A 22641-nucleotide genomic window follows, 5' to 3' on the forward strand; every position below is an offset into this window, starting at 1 on the left:
TCAACATTTCTCATTTTTATTTTTGTTGTAACAAGCATGTACTAAAATAACTAAAACTAAAACTGAAATATATATATATATATATATATAACTATTGATTATTTCGAGGTTTTATCACAAGTCTAATGTTCACAGTATGTCACTATGTTAGCGTGTCACAACATGAGCGGGGTGTGTGCTGACCACATCAGACATCGATGAAACAACATCTTTTCATGGTTTTATTAAATCACGGATGGGTGTGAGCGACCTTCCTTTGCTCCACACTGACAGTTTATCGTTTATAAACATCAAACTAATCAGCACAAAGAACGGAGAGGTTTTTCTCAGAACAGCAGAACAGGTTCCCATGAGCGCTATAGATGTCTATCATTTCAATAATTATTGGATTGAGCACTGTTATATTATATTATCTCCGTCTTTGGCCATGATCTCTGGGATCAAGGCTTCAGCTGCACTCAAATCTGTTATGACATCATATGGAATGATGACATCATATTAAGAATGGTCATATTAGCGTATGCGATTTCGAATCAAAGCCTTTGAAAATGCATGAGAGGAGAAAGTGTTGAATGCGTTGTGACGTGTTCTTAAAGGGATAGTTCACCCAAAAATGAAAATTCTGTCATCATTTACTCACCCTCAAGTTGTTCCAAACCTGTATGAGTTTCTTTGTTCTGCTGAACACAAAGGAAGATATTTGGAAGAATGTTTGTAATCAACAGATCTCGGTCCCCATTGACTTCCATAGTAGGAAAAATATATACTATGGTAGTCAATGGGGACTGAGATCTGTTTGGTTACAAACATTCTTCCAAATATCTTCCTTTGTGTTCAGCAGAACAAAGAAACTCATACAGGTTTGGAACAACTTGAGGGTGAGTAAATGATGACAGAATTTTCATTTTTGGGTGAACTATCCCTTAATTAACTGCATGTCTGACACGCCTTTCCGAAACGACATCATTCAGGAAGGACTTGCTTTTACAAGTGTTTTTCATTTACACAGTGTTTTTCATTAAACTCTTAGAACGAGGCAAACTTTATTAGTTTTAACCACTTATTTAGACATTTCATCCACTTGATATATAGTAAATGTTGCATTTAAGGTGTGTTGGAATGACATTAAGGCAAAAGTAGGAACTTTGAAACAAGAGTTGTACAGTAAACACTGGCATTCGCCTGTTTGATGTGTAAACACAGAGTAAGAAACACTTTCTGTCCAAATATACAGTACGAAACTCTGTGCATACAAATCCTCCACACTATAACAACAATGCATATTCTAACAAATGTAGCTAGACAGGTAAACAGAGTTTGCAAAATACCAAACAAAAATCAAAACATGTCTAATAAAACTTATTTTCAAGGAGTAAAGATCTGATATCATAGTTGCATAAACACTGCCACCGTCTTAAGAACTAGTCCAACTAGCAATCAGCGAGGAGTGAACAGTCTTGTTTTTTTGGTTCTTGTAAAACACTAGTCTACGGTCTGTGCAATCGGCCACGGTATAGAGATAAAGGGATCTCATCTATGATTTCCTTTTAAGGATCCAAGAGAGTTTGGAAGGATGATGAAGCGAGTGACACAAAAGTTGTTTTTGGGGGCTTTTGTGATTTGCATCATGGGATTCTACTGTTTTATTGCTCCAGCCTCCCTGGATACACACAGGTAAGCACACTTTGTTGTTTCTTTGAACATTTAGCATATTGACAACTAAATCTCCCACTTAACGTTAATCTTGCACAAAAAAACACACACATTTTAGAACATTTAATTTGAGCATTTACTCTCCCTTTCAAGTGCCATAGCAAAGCATGCTGGGAAATTTTATTATTTAATTTATATTAATTAATTAAGTTTATCTAAATAAAAAGATAAAAAGTTCATAAAACTCAAAACTATGTAACAATTACTTAAATGTGTCAGTTTTGTGAACGCAAAAGGAAAAGAAAGTTCTTAATCTGATTGAACGAATTTGTTTAATTTAAGTTAACCCAACTCAAACCAATTAATTATTTTGAGGATCAGGGTTTACATTGGTTACTTACGATCCCCATCACCAATCATGGGGTCTATTTAAAGCCATCCTTTTAACTACTCCGATTTTTCCGACATTAATACTTTTATTCAGCAAGGACGCTTAAAACTGAGCAAAAGTAAAAGACATTCGTTATAGATTTTTTTCTTAAAATTTGCAGACTGAATGGTCAAAAGTTATTGAGTAAAGATACCTCACCTTGTAATCTGCATTATCATTATTTCCCCGTGCCGGACATTGAGACGGAATACACGATAAAAAAATGATGGTGATTTTAACGGTGAATAACTGTAAAAATGTAACGGTAAATCCTGTTTTATTGGTTAACAGTAAGTTTCCCTATGATTGATATATGGTTAATAACTGTAATCTAACTTTATTTTAAAGTAAAAAACAGTTGAATGGACAGAAGTGAAAAAGAAAACATCATTGTATAATTTACAGTGAAACCCGTAAATTGACATTCCCGGAATTCCCTGAGTGACACTTCTGAAATAACTATGCCCTAGTTTGTTCTTATCAGTGTACATTAGGTTTTTATGTTACATGTTGTTAAATGAATGTTTATCGCATAACTTTAGTGTTGTGTGTTTCCATGATGGTGTTTAGTGTTTGTGTGAATGACACTGTGTCTTTTATATATTAGCATTGCCGTTCTCAGCTTGTGCAAAAGCTGCTTGCGATGAGCTTTGATTCATCATGTGACTTCCTCATCACCATGTGTTTTTGGTGGTTGTCAGTGTATTACAAAGGCACAGAACAGATATTAGTACTTCAATAGGTTGGTAAATAAACGTTATATAATCTGTAAAATCTCAAATGTTGCTATACTGTATTTTTACAGCTGCCGTTTTTTTTACCGTAAATTTCACAGATTTTTGTTCCAGTGTATGGCATAAATAAAATGTAAAAAATATCCTGTTAAATTAACGATAAACAAGCTGTGGTTGCCAGAAATGTAAAATACCGTTATTTTTCCAGTATTACAGGTCTATATATTTAACCACATGAAAAATGTTATACCAATCTACTTGAACTATCAAAATCATCTTTTTACCTTAAAATACTATGATAACCACCATAATAATATGGGTGCTCCAATAGCTATAATCGCTCCTTATCGCTTATCTGTGATCTCTCAATTTGCTGATTTTATAATCTGATTTCTTGCTGACACATGCGTTACAGTGGTTAAAAAAGTCTTGTCACATGCACACCCCTGTTAAATAAAAGTAAACAAATCAGAACTGCTGATAAGACTCAAAATGTTCCATTAATGTTCCATTAATCAGTGTCATCTGTGTTTGCATTCAAGTTCCGTCTGTTCAGTTATGCTTTGTCCGATCTCCGTTGTATTTAGTGTGTGTTGCCTGTTCTGCTGCCCTGTATATTACTCCCATTAAACCTTCATCTTCTTCTGTCTTCCTGCAACCTGCCGTGATATTAGTAGTTTAATTTTAAGATTGTGTTACCATTTAGAAAGTTAGCATTTACTGAATTAGCTAGTTAAAGCTAACCAAGTTTCCACTACTACATTTTTTTTTAAAGTTGAAATTACATGATCATTTTAAATTAAATGTATGAATTAGATTACTCAAAGATTTCAAGTTAAGAGCAATTAAAACGTATGAGTACAAGAGCAAAATCTGCTAGGTCTGCTAACAAACTTTGAATTTCTAAATGTAAAAATTTTGATGTAACTGATTACCTAAAATTTTCAGTTTTAGTTTCTTTTTTTGTATCAAAAAAAGTTAATTTTACACAAACACATCTAAATAATAAATCCAGATACATTTAGCAGTGGTCTCTTTAAATTTTCCAAAGCTGTATTTCATTCCACACTGTAAAAAGTAATTGCTGAATCTACTTAAGAAAAACTAGTGAATTGAACTTACTTTGGAAAATTTGTTGATTTAACTTGATTAGTCTTTGTACTCTGAACTTTTAGGTGGATACTAAACAAATCTAGTACATTGTACTTAAGATTGTTAAGTGTATTAAAGGCATGTTCACACTGTTGCAAACTTCTTAAGCACAGAATTTGCTAGTAATAATAATAATAATGCTAATAATAATGAAATGAATAAACATTTTAGTAAATACCCTACAATTAGAAACGGTTGTTAAGTTTATACACACACACACACACACACACACACACACACACACACACACACACACACACACACACACGTGCGTGTGTATTTATTTATAGGTTCTGAATCTTTTTTTCCTTTGCGCTATAAAATAACTTGGAAACTACTAAGATTAAAGCTTATTGGCAAGCCCATTTGCTGCTGCTGTGTCACAATCCATTATATTTTTATTAACAGAGCTTGATATATTTACTGGCCTTTGGTTAAATTTCAGCCATGATTTCAGCAATAAATTACATTTAAAGGACCATTTTCGCTTCTACTCCGAAGTCAAATCGACATACAGTAGTCCACATTTAAAGTTAATCAAAGTTGTCCTAAGACAAAAATGGGTATTGTTCAAATTTCATGTATAACTTTGACCGGTTTTGATCCAGTTCAAATTTTGACAACTGTATAAATAAATCAGTGTTCATCCTCTATTTTTTTAACATCTTTTTCAGTGTACTTCTGGCCCCATGTGCACCAAACATTAAAGTGTGGAACAATTCCCAGAGCATCAGAGAAGATGTGGCCTGTGCGCCTAAAGTGAACCTGATGTTCATGAAGACCCATAAGACGGCCAGCAGCACTTTAATGAACGTTCTCCTCCGCTTTGGAGAAAAGCATCATCTGAAGTTTGCTCTCCCAGACAGCCGTAATGACTTCTCCTACCCGTCCAGCTTCTTTCGAACTCAAGTGAAGAGCTACCAGCCGGGCACGTGCTATAATATCGTGTGCAATCACATGCGATTCAATGCGCCCGAGGTGAAGAAGCTACTCCCGGCGGACGCCATCTTCTTCACAATCATACGAGATCCCGCAGAGCTTTTTGAGTCAACATTTCACTACTTCAAAGCTTACATACCCCAAACATGGAGAATACCTGGAGAAAACCAATTGAAAGAGTTCCTCGCCCACCCAAACCGCTACTTCAACCCAAAGGGAATCAACGCGTTTTACCTCAAGAACCTACAGTTTTTTGACTTTGGCTTCGAGAACGATTTGGATGCTGGAGATCCAAGAGTTCAACAAGGCATTGAATACGTCGAAAAGCATTTTCAGTATGTTTTAATATCGGAGCACTTTGAGGAGTCGCTCATTCTGCTAAAAGATGCTCTATGTTGGCAAATGGACGACTTGTTGTTTTTTAAGATTAATGCTCGCAACGCCACGTCTGTAGCTCTCATGAGCCCGGAGATGAAGACTCAAGCTCGGCAATGGAGCGGCGCTGACTGGCAGCTTTATCAGCATTTTAACGCCACTTTCTGGGCCCGCGTGGAGGCGTACGGCCGGAGCCGAATGGAGGAGCATGTGAAGGAGCTACGCAGGAGAAACGCAGAGATGGAGGCCATTTGCATTGATGGAGGGCGAGCCGTGGAGGCGAAGGACATCACAGACAGACACATGAAACCCTGGCAGCCCATTGGAAAAGCTTCCATATTAGGATTCAACCTGAGGACCGATATTGACCAGCAGTACCAAGAGCTCTGCCGGAAAATGCTGACACCTGAGATCCAGTATTTGACTGATTTAGGAGTCAATCTGTGGATCACTAGATTATGGGGCTGGTTTAAGGATAGTATCATTCAGTTTGGGATGAGTTCATGACTTCATATAGATTTTTATATTCATACTAAATTAAAGTTTAGGTCATTTTTAATTCTCACTGTGTTAATTTGTTGGTTGTTTAATTTTTAAATTATTAGTATTATTTTTAATATACTAAAAAAATGCAAGTAATATAACTGAAAATCACAACTCCGATTTGTAAGGTTACATTTATTGTTGTTTGGCGAATTTTTACGGGTGAAAATTCGTTTTAATCAGTGTTGGGTAAGTTACTCTAAAAATATATATTAATTACTAGCTTCAACAGTGTCAGCTACTTTACTCTCTCTAGAAAGTGTAACATTATTTATTATTACTAATTCATTTCTAAATCCCATATTTACCTCAAGCAATTGAACAATACAAGGATAGACGTGAAACTGCTCTTTTAATTCTTTCAAATAAATAATTAAAAAATGCATAACTTATTCTTGGACTGACCAAGTTATTTAAATGTAGAAGGTTACATCAAAAACATACAATTTAACATTTGATGTTAAATCCACTATTGTTAGAATTGTAGTATAGTGTATAGTCTATAATGCAACTTCAACCCGCGGGAAAAAAAATCAACCCGCGGCAACAATTTGAAAGTAGCGAATTTGAGCCGATTTCAGAGCATTGTTTTCATTTGTAAGGCGTCACCTAGCAACGAGGCGCGTGTTTGTTTAGACAGGTGTCCTGCACAGTCAACGGTTTTCTCCTCATGAAGCTCACTCACAAGTCGAGATCTTTAGTTAATTTTAATTAACTAAATATACCTGAACTGATAAGTGTTACATTTTCATGCCATTTCATTGAATTGTTATTGCTTTCTGGCACAGTGCAGTTTCACATTATTACTGCAGCACAATATTTTTTTAATTTTTTTATAATTCAACACACGCCTCATTTTATATAAGCCTTAACTGAGGAGTATTAAGGATTTACATTGAAATTCATGTTGTATATGATTCCAACAAGAGTTAAAAAGTGTACTGCTTTAATAAACCAATGCAAAACAATAAGCTGTCGTCTCCTTCTTCGCCATATTGAGAAATGAGAGAGATTTTGTGGACCTGTTTTGGGACACAATGTTTTAATGCCATCTTATAATATTGTTTTAATCGACTATTGATTGTTTCACAATTGTAAAGAAGAGTTTTATTCAAAAATTCAAGTTTGTCTGTTTCAAAACAACGAGTGACGCTCAACGGACTTTTCAGGCGTTCGCCAATCGAACTCAAGCACATGTTCATTGCTGGGCTTTCATTGGACAGCAGCGCTTTCCCCAAATGGCCGGGGCTTATCGGCTCTTACAATTTCCTTCTTATTTTGTCTAAATAATAATGCTCCTATTTTAACGTTTCACTGTTTATTTTAATTCAATAATCGCTAATAATGTTGAACAATATCATTATTTTGATCAAAATGATGGATTGATAATTCACTGCTGCTGAAGAGACGGCGTGGTCAGGTATCTGTTACTTTTCACCGCGATGGTCATAATGGATCAATCACATCCGTGCTTGATAAAGATTTTTACATCGTATTTTATTGAACTTTCACGAGCGGATTTAATGTTTCTTCCGAGGCGTATATCAAATGAACATGTAGATTTAAAAGATTATCTTCCCTAGAGATCAAAAGCCATCAACAATACAAAAAACTCCTAAAGGTTTGAATGCGTCTCAATGAAAGATTCGGCATTCTGGGCCACCAAGCGCCCACACACCAACTATGGCAAGCCGTTTTAACTTTTATTAATTCCCAGGATATGCATTCTTGATATCAAAAATTAAATTGTCACTAGTTAAAATGCTAATTCTTGATATCTGGAATTACTTTCCCACTAGTAAAAAATAATAATTTTTAATATCAATAGGCTGCCATTCAAATTCAGTTGTTGAGATCAAGAATTGATTTTTGTTTTTGTGAAACCGGCCTGAGACGTGTAATGATACTTTTTGACGTGATCGACCCGAGTTCGAATCCACCTTTTGCCAAACTGCTTTTCCCATTGCATCTCAAATTGGAAAGGCATTTATTTTCAATAAATATGAAGAAAATATGTGAAAAGTGGTTTACAGTGGTTTACCTATACATTTTTTTGATAAATGAATCAATGGTTTGTACACTCTGGCATGTTTTGTTTGTGTGTGTTATGATTACCTCGTCTCAACATGGACTCACCCCCTTTCTTGCGTGATCCCGGGGGCGGGGTTTATGTAAATTTTAGGGTTAGTGATGTCACTAACCCGGGAGGAAGCTTGTGTAGTCTCTACCAGCCATTTGTTGTAGTCATTAAAAAACAATTTCTTTAAAAGCGAATATCTCCCTTTGGTTTGAACCAAGCGTGCCGCACGCACAAGCCCTGAAAAGTGAAGCCAAAACGTCTCGATCGCCCCCCGGTGACTGGTCCTAGTATAGGTCATAAGCCCCGCCTCCCCGTGTTATTCAGCGGGACGTGAGACCAAATAAACAATTAAATTACACTTCAAATATCTTTTTTCCAAAGGTGGTTTCTTTAATTTGCTGTCGTTTGTATCACGCTGATGTAAGTTCGAGTGTCTGTTTAAAAAATAAGTTGGTTTTTAGTTAGTTACGTGATGCTATAAAAACGGTGGTGTAACGTCATGATTGACAGCTGTGATTGACAGGTTCTCTGAGCGAAGTAGTCACTGAAGCACCAACGGACATTTTTTTCGGGATCTTCGGAGGACTGAAGAGATTGTGTTTACTTTATTTTAACAAGCCTCTTGTCATACTGCAATCAATTTTTTAAAAAGTGCACTCAGGGAGAGTGTGTTCTGCGAGAGTGAGGGCGGAGCGTTGATTTCGCGGCTTTACTTCCTGCTCACTACTGCGCAGGTCTGGTCCTGAGATCGCTACTGCGCAGACTCAAGTTCCAAGATGTCAGCGCCATATCGGGTTCTCACCAATGGAAGAGAGCGAAGGGGCGTCGTCCATCTTTTTTTACAGTCTATGGTTTGAACTCTGAGCGTTGTAACTTTGCAGATTTTGTTTAATGCTCATTAAAAAAAAGAAAGAATTCATTTCCTGGGAATGAATAAAAGTAAAAACGGCTTGCCATACATACACCAAGATCCTTTGTGTGTCACCAGACAACTTTAACCGACCAATCAATGGCGCCGCACGCAAGCGCGCGGAGGGGGCGGAGCCTCCCAGACCCCGCCCATCGCCGGGTAATCAACGGTCCGTCTGAACCGAACTGCAGTGCAGAGCCGGAATGGGGGGGCTTGGCCCCGGTCCAGCACGGTCAAAATTAGCTCTCTGTTGAATCACATGCAGTCAGCCATTGGAAGCGGCTGAGTTCCAGTCCTGCAGCCTTGTATGGGGTTGTCAGAGCCCCGCAAGGCTGCTGCTCGGGTCTGCCTTCATCCAGAGACGACTTTTCCAGCAGTAACTTTACAGTGAAAGGACAAGAACAAAGGCTTTATCTGTAAGTAAACCTTCACACATTCGCCAAAAGTTCAAAAACGAAGAATAATCGTGACTTCTTTAACGCCAATTAGTTATTCTTCTAGTATTGAATATAATGTATGAAATTGTGTTTATCTAAGTCCAAAACATGTCTAGACTGTATCCAGCTCACAAAAAGCAGGACAGATGGGGATAAAATCGAACAAACGGGAATAACGAAAGTGCCGCTGATATCGCAGCGCCTCCTTTGTTCTGTTTGCCGTTGAACAGGAAAGTCTAAACTTGATTTTACTAGATAAATAAACGGTAGAAAAGACAGTCAAAGACCAGCAGCAGCACAATAACTGAATGTACTAATGTCATTTGTACCCAGACACGGACTGACTGTATTCCCCCAGTCTGCCACCTACACACACAAACACAGCTTTAAAGCATTAGGGGTTATTGATGCTGATTATGAGAAACGTTTAAATGTTGCACTGTTGTGTGGGTTTAACCCTGTTTTCAGTATCATCAGCCCTTCCAAGGGAAAAACCCGACAGCATTGCAGCCTCTCGATGCCAAACTCGTTTCTCAGTTCATGTTAGGACAAGGCTTGTCTTATTTTCCACCATTTTCACCTCATTCAGCAGAGCTATACCAGAATGCCTTGTGCTCAAACAGGAATACCACATATCCGTGACTGGCTAGGGAGCTCCAAAGCTGTTGCATGCACAGCACAGTCCTAAATTTAGACTCAAAGATGAAGTCATGCATACGGGCATTGTCGGTAGACGTGTCTCCTTTGCTGTTATACTTATTCCAGCATCATGCAAATCATCATGGTCTGTTTTCAAATGCTTAGACAGACATCAAGGGCATTTGATTGCAGTGTCATTTCAGTCATTTGATGCATTGCATTGTGTGCATTGCATTGCATGGGATTGATATGCATGCAATTTTAGGGCTTTTTTGTACAATTATGCAATTGCTCATTATTGCATTGTGAATATATATGATTAAAAACCCAGTGTTAGACTAGGGTATCGTTGGCGTGAGCTGGAATCGTGTCAGCAGGGGCGTTTTTCCACAATCAGTCTGTTCTGCAGCAGGCAGATGGGTTCATTGGGTTCATGCGCGCTCAGTATGGCGGGCTGAGGCGGGGGAAAATGTGACCTCGTTTGACTGGATTTGGAAACGCTCCAAGCTGCAGTCAGGGAAGTGGAATGGGAAGCCAGTGTCTGGCCCCACGATTGCAACCGTGTGCATTTGCTTAAGAAAATAAATGCATATTCTGCATTGTTCGTTGCATTTGTCGTTCAAATGTTCAAAACGCTTCTGTGGTGCATGATATCGGCTCACACCGAGTTTATCAAATAGATTCAGTCGTCGTCTGAAGTCTGTCTGACTCAGCAGGAATGTGGGAGGATGAATGTTTCTTCAGAGCAGAGATTATGACCTTACATTCACGAGACATTATGCATCTGATATTTGGGTAATAGAGTAAAAATCCCATTTTCTATACAGGTCATTTTATTTTCAATAATAACAACTTGCATTGCAAACCTTTAAAGACAGACCTACTGGGAACAAGGGTGTTAATCGATATGCTTTTGTTGAAGAAAAACAGCCCACGTTATTTCTTGAATAACTAATTTTAATTTAAATAATCTTGTTTAATGTGGAATTTTTGGTGGAAATGTCTACCAAATTAGAGATATATACAATTTTTTTTTTTTTTTTTTTTAATCTGGCAAAATATTTTATATATATATATATATATATATATATATATATATATATATATATATATAGCCAGTTTAAAAATAATCATTTGATTGTCATTTGGATTGCAGTTAAAGCCATTAACTAGACAGTCTTGTTGTATCTTTGTCTTTTTGTCCAATTTTCTAATTTTCAAATCAATGTTTATGATTCACCTCATTGCTGGTTCACATGATGGGATGTGCCGAGTAATTAGTCTAATTAATCACAAATTAATTACACATCAAATTTGGCTGTGAAATGAATCCCAAAAGATAATTTAAAGTTATTATTGTGTTAAATGAGAAAAGCATCAAATAAACATTATTAAAAAGTAGCTTTAGATAGATAGATAGATAGATATTTTAGAAATAAATATTTTATGATTCAACCTAGAATTTATTACACAAACTTATAGACTACAACGGCCATAACTTTTTTTTTTTCTGAAGCTGCAACTGAATTGGTATTTAGACATTCTTCAAAATATATTCTTTTATGTCTCACAAAAGTAAGAAAGTCATACAGATTTGAAACGACAAATAAACAGAATTTTCTTTTTTGGGCAAACTATTACCCAAAATAAATATATATATATATCCCTCTGATGGTCCTCGGTCATTTCTGACCGAATAATTTTCTGTTTTGAATTTCTAAAAATCACAGCTTCATCGGAAGGTTATGATACTTGGTGACTTTTATGGAATTAGGTATGTGAATACAAAAAAAAATTGAGGTCATGATCCGAGCATGCTAAGTGGTCGTAAAAAAAATAGTCACACTCGTGGTCTTCGGTCAAAAATGACCGACCCATAGGAAATGAATGGGAAATTTACAAAAACACAAAAATTCTCTGAATTTTTGTCTGTACAATCTACAAATCGGCCACGATTCTAAAAAAAAGTACACCGCAGTAAAGGGGTGACACTCTACAACATCAAGAGTGCAAAAAATTCACACCCACCCACACACACACACATACAAACACACTTTTATACACATACACACCAATAAATTCAGATTACAAAAATCTGTTTTGAATTTTTAAAAATCACAGCTTCATCGGAATGTTATGAAACTTGCTGACTTTTCTGGCATTAGGTATGTGAACACAAAAAAAAATTGAGTTCATGATCCGAGCATGCTAAGTGGTCGTAAAAAAATTTGTCACGATTTTGGTCTTCGGTCAAAAATGACCCCCATAGGAAATGAATGGGAAATTGACAAAAACACAAAAATTCTCTACAAATCGGCCACGATGCAGAAAAAAAGTGCTCAGCAATGAAGGGGTGAAACTCTAAAACATCAAGAGTGAAAAACATAACATAATTAATAATTATAATTAATATAAATATATATATATATATATATATATATATATATATATATATATATATATATATATATATATAATTAATTTAATAATTATTAAAATTATTAAAATAATAATTAATAAAATGTTATAAACCTTGGCAAAAAGTATTATTTGAGAATTTTTAAAAAAATACATTCAATCCACATCTTAAAAGTAAGTAATTTGGTCCAAAAACATCTAGAATTCACAAGCATCTCCATTTAGAGCTATACAGGCATCTAGTGGTAAACCCATGCAATAACATGATTTATTTAATTTTATGTTTAATAAATTGATTTTTTTTTTTTTTTTTTTTTTCTGAAAGCCTAGTCTCTATACTGCATAGAAGAAAAATAAATAAATAAATAAATAAAAATGCATTATTTTCATTGGCAAAAAATGGACTATAAATATTGCATAAATATAATAAGTTCAATCAAATTGTCTCAAAATACTAAATTAAAAAGAATAAATATTATAGAACAAAAATAAATTGCATTGGTTTTTACTGGGATGGAGGAAGTTTCATTTTTAGGTGTCCGGTCACTTCTGACCGGGAAGGCCCCCAGTGTGACTGCTAAACGAAGACCATCAGAGGGATATATATATATATATATATATATATATATATATATATATATATATATATATTTATATTTATATTTATTATTATTATTATTATTATTATTATTATTATTTTTATGAAATGATACTGTAAATAAGAAACTAAAACTGCCAGTAGGTAGCAGTAAATGAGTAAGTCATTGAATCATTCATTCGATTGGCTGGTTCATTCAGGAATTAAATAAATGGCTCTCTTGATGAATGAGTATTGATTCGCTCAAAACGCTGATTCATTCAGAAACCAAGCACTGCTGTGTGTTGCTCTGAGACACACAACACTTCTGTTCTGGCTTTATAAGTAATATTTTCATTGGCAAAATTGAGCAAAAACAGACAATAATGTGCCTAAAATATAACACATTAACTTCTTAATAATTGAACTGTTGTATAAAATCTATCACATTTGCTCTTGTGCTACTCAGGACAAAAACAGCATTAGTGCGATTATTGCACTCGTTACTCATGTGATATTGCTTAACAATATAATATAATATAAATGAGACAAACTCATATGGGCATTTTTGCCTTAATATCTTGAATTTTAGGATCATTCTAACTGTATTCTATAGGCTTCATCACAGTGAGTTGTTGCTCTGCTGCTTCATGTTCATCACCAATCAACTGTATTAAATAAAAAATCAAAGTTATTTTTCCATAACTAATTAATTAAATTAACATGTTAAATCGACAGCCATATATATATACACATACATACACGGTAGTCAACATTTGAAGTGGATCAAAACCTTTCATCAAAGTTATACATGGATTTTGGACAATACTCGTTCTTGTATCAACTTTTAATACTGTATGTGTGTGTGTGTATGTGTATATATATATATATATATATACACACACACACACACACACACACACACACATAGATGTATGTATATATATATATATATATATATATATATATATATACGGTAGATATATATGAAGAGTTCAGATGCAAAAGCCTCCAAGTGCCATCTGAAATTTTCTTCTAGAATGATCATTTTTATAAAGCTTGTATATTTGTTATTTCACTTAAATGACAATTAAAAGGTCATTTGCATTGCCATTTAAGTGAAATTATTGAACTTAAATATACGAGCTTGATAAATATGATCGTTCTAGAAGAAAATTTCAGATGGCACTTGGAGGCTTTTGCATCTGAACTCTTCATATATATATATATATATATACAGTGGGTGCGGAAAGTATTCAGACCCCCTTAAATTTTTCACTCTTTATATTGCAGCCATTTGCTAAAATCATTTGTTCATTTTTTTTCCTAATTATTGTACACACAGCACCCCATATTGACAGAAAAACACAGAATTGTTGACATTTTTGCACATTTATTAAAAAAGAAAAACTGAAATATCACATGGTCTTTTTTCAGTATTCAGACCCTTTGCTGTGACACTCATATATTTAACTCAGGTGCTGTCCATTTCTTCTGATCATCCTTGAGATGGTTCTACACCTTCATTTGAGTCCAGATGTGTTTGATTATACTGATTGGACTTGATTAGGAAAGCCACACACCTGTCTATATAAGACCTTACAGCTCACAGTGCATGTCAGAGCAAATGAGAATCATGAGGTCAAAGGAACTGCCTGAAGAGCTCAGAGACAGAATTGTGGCAAGGCACAGATCTGGCCAAGGTTACAAACAAATGTCTGCTACACTTAAGGTTCCTAAGAGCACAGTGGCCTCCATAATCCTTAAATGGAAGACGTTTGGGACGACCAGAACCCTTCCTAGAGCTGGCCGTCCGGCCAAACTGAGCTATCGGGGGAGAAGAGCCTTGGTGAGAGAGGTAAAGAAGAACCCAAAGATCACCGTGGCTGAGCTCCAGAGATGCAGTCGGGAGATGGGAGAAAGTTGTAGTAAGTCAACCATCACTGCAGCCATCCACCAGTCGGGGCTTTATGGCAGCGTGGCCCGACGGAAGCCTCTCCTCAGTGCAAGACACATGAAAGCACACCTGAAGGACTCCAAGATGGTGATAAATAAGATTCTCTGGTCTGATGAGACCAAGATAGAACTTTTTGGCCTTAATTCTAAGCGGTATGTGTGGAGAAAACCAGGCACTGCTCATCACCTGTCCAATACAGTCTCAACAGTGAAGCATGATGGTGGCAGCATCATGCTGTGGGGGTGTTTTTCAGCTGCAGGGACAGGACGGCTGGTTGCAATCGAGGGAAAGATGAATGCGGCCAAGTACAGGGATATCCTGGACGAAAACCTTCTCCAGAGTGCTCTGGACCTCAGACTGGGCCGAAGGTTCACCTTCCAACAAGACAATGACCCTAAGCACACAGCTAAAATAACGAAGGAGTGGCTTCACAACAACTCCGTGACTGTTCTTGAATGGCCCAGCCAGAGCCCTGACTTAAACCCAATTGAGCATCTCTGGAGAGACCTGAAAATGGCTGTCCACCAACGTTTACCATCCAACCTGACAGAACTGGAGAGGATCTGCAAGGAGGAATGGCAGAGGATACCCAAATCCAGGTGTGAAAAACTTGTTGCATCTTTCCCAAAAAGACTCATGGCTGTATTAGATCAAAAGGGTGCTTCTACTTAATACTGAGCAAAGGGTCTGAATACTTCGGACCATGTGATATTTCAGTTTTTCTTTTTTAATAAATGTGCAAAAATGTCAACAATTCTGTGTTTTTCTGTCAATATGGGGTGCTGTGTGTACAATAATGAGGAAAAAAAATGAACTTAAATGATTTTAGCAAATGGCTGCAATATAACAAAGAGTGAAAAATTTAAGGGGGTCTGAATACTTTCCGTACCCACTGTATATATATATATTACACACATACAGTGGTTAAAGTGGGATTTGGCAGGTGGGGGAACCCTAAAATTTTGTGTTGGTGCAACAGGGAAAAATGACTCACCGTAGGACAACATATTGAGTATCGTGGTATAGCGACTACTTTTCGGGACGAGAGTGTCACTGTGGCACCAAGTATCGCAATACTTGATATTTTAATGGATTTATATTGGTCCATCTACATCTACACTGATATGCTGACGATACCATGTTAAAATTGCTGAACACCACAATATGGAACACAACCTTGTTTTTCACAATGTAAATTCAAACATAATTTTTTGGGGATTTCTCTGACCTGCATATGTGTAATTTAAGACTTTTAAAGGCCAATTTAAAAAAAAATAAGAAACAGCTTTAAAACCATGTCAGTGGGCAGTAGATTATCAACACCTGCTCTCTCCTCATGTCCATCTTTCTTTTTCTCTCAGTCTCCTTATCCTGCCCTATTTCTTCCCCTCCTAAAGCTGAACTTTGACTGATAGTCTTTTCATTTTCGTCTGTGTCAGTGAAGAAAGTAAACATTGGCTTAATTGATATTTATATGTATTATGAATCATTTTCTTAGACAAGTTAATTGACTCAAGGCTACCAGGAAAGCTGTAGGCTAAGTCAGTATTGCCAAAAGGAACCTTCTATCAGCTTTGGAATTTGAAGACGTCTGTTTTTAAATGTTAAAAGTAATTTTAAATAATACAAATTATAGGCTACGTTTACCACAGCTAGTGTAATTGGCAGACGTTCCCTTAGGCATCGTGCGCTGTGGAAACACGTCAAAGCATTCCCAGGTATATAAATATGCAGCTATAACGCACGTACTGTAGGTGATTTCGAACGAATATTTCATGTCGATATACAATGGTTACATAATGTTAAAACTAATCCTGCTATTGATCTCTTTGTAAGACTGTTGACCCTATAGAACAGTGGCAAGGGAAAACAAATGTCTGGCGAATACATTTACAGGCCCACTTTAACCCCTGTATATACATTCATACACACACACACACACACACACACACACACACACACACACACACACACACACACACACACACACACAAATTAATTGCGCTCTTTCTCTCTCTCCTGCAGGTTCCTTCTTCAAAATGACACCAACAGGAGCAATGGGGGATCCCATTAGGTAGGTTGAGTCCCCCCAGTAATCAGTGTTTTGATGACATCACAGTGTCCCGAGCGGTGATTTCCATCTATTGTTCGTTCTCTTCCTCAGAGCGAACGGCCATGTTCCCGAGCCTGGCGGCGCGGAGAGGAGCCGCCACGAAAGATCCACATTCCTGTCTGATGTAGGATAGAGAACGGGCCTCTGTGGGGATCATTTGTATCCTCATGTATATTATTTTTTATTTCCTAAATCATGTACATCCTTATTTTCTATGGTTATGGCGTGCGATACAGATGAATTATGACGCTGGGGCTTTTCCCCCATCTATGTGATTAATACAATTTTAGAAAAACCTGGGACTCTAAGCCTTGATGATATGCTCTTCGGAAGGGGGCGGCAGTAAAGACACACAGCACCTCAAGACAGACTTGGAGCTTCACTGAAGACCCACACACGTGTGTGTTTGTTCCCGGGGGGTCCGGGACCCTGGCGGCAGCAGCAGCATGTCTTCCACTTGTCCACTTCTACTTTGCACGGCTGGAGTCTTTCATATCTCTGTGAATTCCCTGTGAACAAAAAACCCACCACGAAACGTTAACAGTGTTCTGTAATGACACGCGACGACAATTGCTGTAATGTGACGAACACTAGCGCTCGACCAATGCGTGTCGTTTAAGGCCGATGCCAATGTCAGGGTTCCCATAGAAATCGAATCGTTGAAATGAATAAAATCACAAAAAAAGTCATTGGAAGTCTGTTGTTTTGAGTATGCGCTGGTTATTTAATCATCAAATGATGAATGGCAACATTATTACTTAAATTCTGTGGGAACCCTGCAGTATCTATAATAAAATTGAATAATAGCAAATGAGACAATTGCCAAATTTATATATATATATATATTTTTTTTTTTGGTTGCATTTTTATTGATTTATAATTCTCTAAAAAGTATTTGAAGTCAAAACTAGCACTTCTGTGAACCGGCCGATGGCAACTTTGACATTATCGGCAAAAAAATAAAAGTCTATCACTTCTCACAGAAGAACCGTGATGTCCCTCCTCACATCCATCAATACGTCTTCGTTACTAAAACACGTAAACGTCAAGTCAATACTCACACCTTACAGTATTTACTAAGGCTAAGAGTCCCCACTTCTCATGCAGTTACTAAAAAAGCTGCAGAGTTCATCTTTTTGGTTTCATTTTTGTAGTATTTGCTTGTTATTTTTTTGGCTTTTTAACTTTTTTTTTTTGCTTTTGCCAGTATATTAAAGTGTAATCATGTACGTTGTGATATAGAAGTAGCTGTAGAGATGCATTGTTTCCTTGTGGTAAGTGACTGAGATGCTGCCACGGATTTGAGACACTGATGAATGGTGCTATTTTGGACTTTAATCTGCTCCTTGTGAAGGAAGCTCAGATGGGTTTTATTTTATATGTTCATGTTCAGAAGAGGTGTTGGTTCTTTGTTGTCTGGTTTATCTTTCCTGTAGCTCAAACAGTAGAGCGTTGGCGCTTGCAACGCCAAGGTCATGGGTTCGATTCCCAGGGAAAGCAAGAACTGATGAGGATGTAAATGTGTACCTTGAAAATGCAGTGTAAGTCGCTTTGGATAAAAGCGTCTGCCGAATGCATAAATGTAAATGGTTGTCGTAACTCGGATCGGATCGACTTTATTCCCCCTTGTTGTTTCCGTGTGGCTTTCTCATTGGACAGAAAAACAGATTTGTTAAAGAGTTGGTGTTTTGTTTCCTTTCATTTAATTTTTTTTTCCTCAGAGATTGTTATTTGAAAAATTCTAAAACTTCAGACAATCGGAGCAATCACAAAACTGCAATTCTTAACACTATTTACCCTTTATTGTAAAGGTTTAATTCAAGGAGTAGTTACAGTTCCTGGCACTAGTCACTTCTGGCAATAGCAAACTCAGTCTAGATCTCATACTTAAAGCACAGGGTATCTTACCAGAGCGAATCTCATGTTTTTGTTGAGCAGTGAATTCCTTAAACACATCAAGGACGCATTCAAGTAGACGGAGGCTGTTGTTGCTGTTGTACTTTGCTGTGCTCAGTCCCAGGGATGCACCGATACGAAAACTTTGGCTGATAACTTTTTATATTTTAAAGCCGATAACCGATATATTTGGCCGATAAATTTAAATCCGAATTTTTATGTAATTTTTGAGAGCCTGATTACAAAACCAAAAGTCTCACCATTAAAAGCCAGGTCCCAAGCACACAATTATGATCTCATTATAATTTTATGTAGCCGATATGACAGACATGTTGCACTGAACTGTATTTTCCTGTTTTGAAGTGATTCCAATCATATTTCAAGCAATTTAAAACCCTCATGTTGAACAGTTGCTGAAGAGTCTCAGCTGAAGGAAATAATCCATTATTTATCGGCTTTAATATATCGGCCAAATTTTCTTATCGGGCCGATAACATTAAAAACGAACATACCGATATGGTGGCATCCCTATATACACACACACACACACACACACACACACACCAGGGCAGCTGAGGTCAGATTTATCCTCCGCCGTTTATCCTACACCAGCTGGAAATGTCTAATAAGTACAAAAACACTAGTTTAGCGCACAGGGTCCTTTTGGTGTATTTTCTAAGGCAAAAAATGTAGCATCAAAAACCAACTTTCTCATTGACATTTTTAGCAACTGCTCTTGTAAATGAGTTTTATGGGTTAAAGAACCAAAAAGCTTTATATTTATTCATTTAAGTAGCACTCTGTATTTGCAGTTTTGTCTTTGCTTCCAGTTCACATACTTCTAACAATCCTAATTCAAAGACCAACTGGAAAGCCCACCTTAGTTTCTTAGTCTTCCATTATATTTTTCCACTAAACTGGGGACCTTTCCCAGCTTGCTCTAGTCTTTCCTTAGTGCTTACGGCGTATCGACTGCATGCTCTTTCCTTTTGTTTCTACTCTGAATAATTCTCCTCACAGTTTCTTCTCATAGATTAGGTATGCTAACTGTGTTGTAAATAGCCAGTGAATAGCTTCTCGTATGTTGAATTATGATGTAATAATTGTGTATGATTGGTGTATAAAACATGAATTCTAGCCTCATCATCTTTTTGAAGATGAACTGGTGTTTCATGTAATTTTGCAACTTAAGCTGTAGTTGAATAAATATGCAAGCTCTCACTATTGGTGTTGTTTATTGGGCTTGAAATTGAAATATTACATTATATACACTAGTCTTCAAAAGTTTGGATTCAGTTTTTTTTATTATTCAGTAAGGATGCATTAAATTGATCAAAAAATACATTTATACAATTTCAATTTCAAATAAATGCTGTTCTTTTGAACTTTCTATTCATCAAAGAATCCTGAAAATAAAAAGTGCATCACGGTTTCCAGAAAAATATGAAGCAGCTCAACTTTTCTTAACATTGATAATAATAATCAGAAATGTTTCATGAGCATCAAATCATCATATTTAGAATGATTTCTGAAGGATCATGTGACACTGAAGACTGGAGTAATGATGCTGAAAATTCAGCTTTGATCACAGGAATAAAATACATATTAAAATAGAAAACATTGTGACATGAAGTGTTATCCTGCTAGAAGTAGCCATAGATATTCATGAAGGGATGGACATGGTCAGCAACAATACTCAGGTCGGCTTTGGCGATTAAATGATGCTTAAGTGGTACTAAGGAGTCCAAAGTGTGCCAAGAAAATACCCATTACACCATTACAGCAGCACCAGCCTGACCCGCTGATATAAGGCAGGATGGATCCACGCTTTCATGTTGTTTACACCAAATTCTGACCCTACCATCTAAATATTGCAGCAGAAAGCGAGACTCATCAGACCAGGCCATGGTTTTCCAATTTTCTATTGTCCAGTTTTGGTGAGCCTGTGTGAATTATAGCCTCAGTTTGCAGTTCTCAGCTGACAGGAGTGTGTCTTCTGCTGTTATAGCTCGTCTGCCTCCAGGTTTGACGTGTTCATAGATGCTCTTCTGCAGACCTCGGTTGTAACCAGTGCTTATTTGAGTTACTGTTGCCTTTATATCAGCTTAACCAGTCTCGTACAACGACGTAACTCGATGCTTAACTACTGTAGTACGATGCATCGTTTAAGAAACCAACTAGCTAGTCACGACAGTTTACCGAAACCATATTGGTGCGAATTGGTCGTTTGGTTAATGATGTCATGCAGGTGGTGGAGTAATAACTTTTTTTAGATCGAATTAATAGATGTTTTGCTATAAATTACAGACACGGCATCTGAGGACTATTTTTCTCATTTTTCTCAGTTATTTTGCTTTATTTCCAGATTCAATCATAGGCTCGTTCTTACCATAGACAGTGAAAGAAATGGACACAGCGACCCCATTGGATTCAACGGAGAAAAGTGAAGTCAGTTAGAAGCACTCACTTCCTGATGGCTGAGCGTACTGCGCAGACTCAAACTGAGCTTGACGACGTAGATGTGACGTGAGCAACCCGTCTGTCTTCTAGTAGCTGTGCCGAGAGAAATCTGAATCATTCCCTTCTGAAACTTGCAGAGACGGAGAGTGTGAGTAGGAGCTGTCCATGAGCTAGGAGCAGGAGAAACTTTTGCTAAGTATTCTGATTAATTACTTTGCCATTTTGCCTCCACGTCCCCCCGATTGCCTGCGAGCTTCTCCTCCTGTCCATACGGTAATCTCTCTACTGTGCGACAGAGAGTCGCGTGGTTATGACGCAATCGTTAGCCTATTTTTACAAAAACTGCTTCTACGGGGCCATAACATAAGATACAAGGTAATGGAGCCTTTTATACATTTTCGTGTTTCTTTAGAAATAAATAATGGACAAATGGAGTCTTTAAACGCCTCAGATGTAAAGTTATTCGCTGTCAAAGTGACGCCAAAATGAATGGGAGTCAATGGGATGCTAACAGCAGGCGATGGTCTGCTAATCAATGGCGGCGCCCGAGGAAGCTTCAGTTTTTTCTGAAAGATTACCCCCTTGGTTCTTACGCACTAGAGCACGTTCACACATGCGCACTCTTCAAAAACGACACTTTAAATCTCTTGACAAACTAAAAAGACGTAAATGACATTTGTATGTATTCTAAATAAAATGTATAGATTGTACTGAATGTCAGCTTGCTTATTTGGCTCAATATAATGACTTATTGAGTCCACACGTCATGCTTCTAACCACAGGTCGAGAGCTGTCGCTCCAAACACACAACTCTGCGATGCTGTTCGCGAATGTTTGTTAGAACGATGGTTTCGGGAAACACCGACTCGTTGAACTGCTGATAACGACAGACCTTAAAACCAGGATAAAGATGCTTTCGGGAAACACACCTCAGGTCGTTCTCCTCTGACCTCTGGCATCAACAAGGCCTTTTCACCCACAGAACACTTTCTCTCTTTTGGACCATTCTCTGTAAACCCCAGAGATGATGGTGCATGAAAATCCAAGTAGATCAGCATTTTCTGAAATACTCAACAACCATGCCACGTTCAAAGTCACTTAAATCCCCTTTCTTGCCCATTCTGATGCTCAGTTTGTACTTCAGCAGATCGTGGCCTAAATGCATTGAGTTGCTGCCATGTGATTGGCTGATTAGATTTGCGTTAAAGAGCAGTTAAACAGGTGTACCGAATTAAGTGGCCGGTGTGTGTATATCACAATAGAAAACAGTTATTTAAAACTGCAATGATATTTCACCGTTTTCACTGTATTTTTGATCAAATAAATTC

At 37.1% G+C, this 22641-nt stretch overlaps 1 protein-coding gene and 1 long non-coding RNA gene across 2 annotated transcripts; both read left to right on the forward strand.

Moving 5' to 3' along the window:
- Window positions 1-1625: 1625 nt before the first annotated feature.
- On the forward strand, window positions 1626-5790 carry gal3st1b (galactose-3-O-sulfotransferase 1b; the record flags this gene model as incomplete). Its single annotated transcript, XM_084399968.1, has 2 exons — window positions 1626-1674; window positions 4644-5790. Exons 1-2 carry the CDS (start codon window positions 1628-1630, stop codon window positions 5788-5790), a joined length of 1194 nt encoding a protein of 397 aa, XP_084256094.1. The 5' UTR covers window positions 1626-1627.
- A 3213-nt stretch (window positions 5791-9003) lies between these two features.
- LOC311285492 lies at window positions 9004-17690 on the forward strand. Its single transcript, XR_014626368.1, has 4 exons — window positions 9004-9232; window positions 16870-16918; window positions 17009-17126; window positions 17248-17690. It is a non-coding gene; the product is annotated as an uncharacterized lncRNA (long non-coding RNA).
- Window positions 17691-22641: the final 4951 nt, after the last annotated feature.

This window comes from Rutilus rutilus (assembly GCF_951802725.1).
Source record: "Rutilus rutilus genome assembly, chromosome: 25".
In the NCBI taxonomy this organism is placed as follows: domain Eukaryota; kingdom Metazoa; phylum Chordata; class Actinopteri; order Cypriniformes; family Leuciscidae; genus Rutilus; species Rutilus rutilus.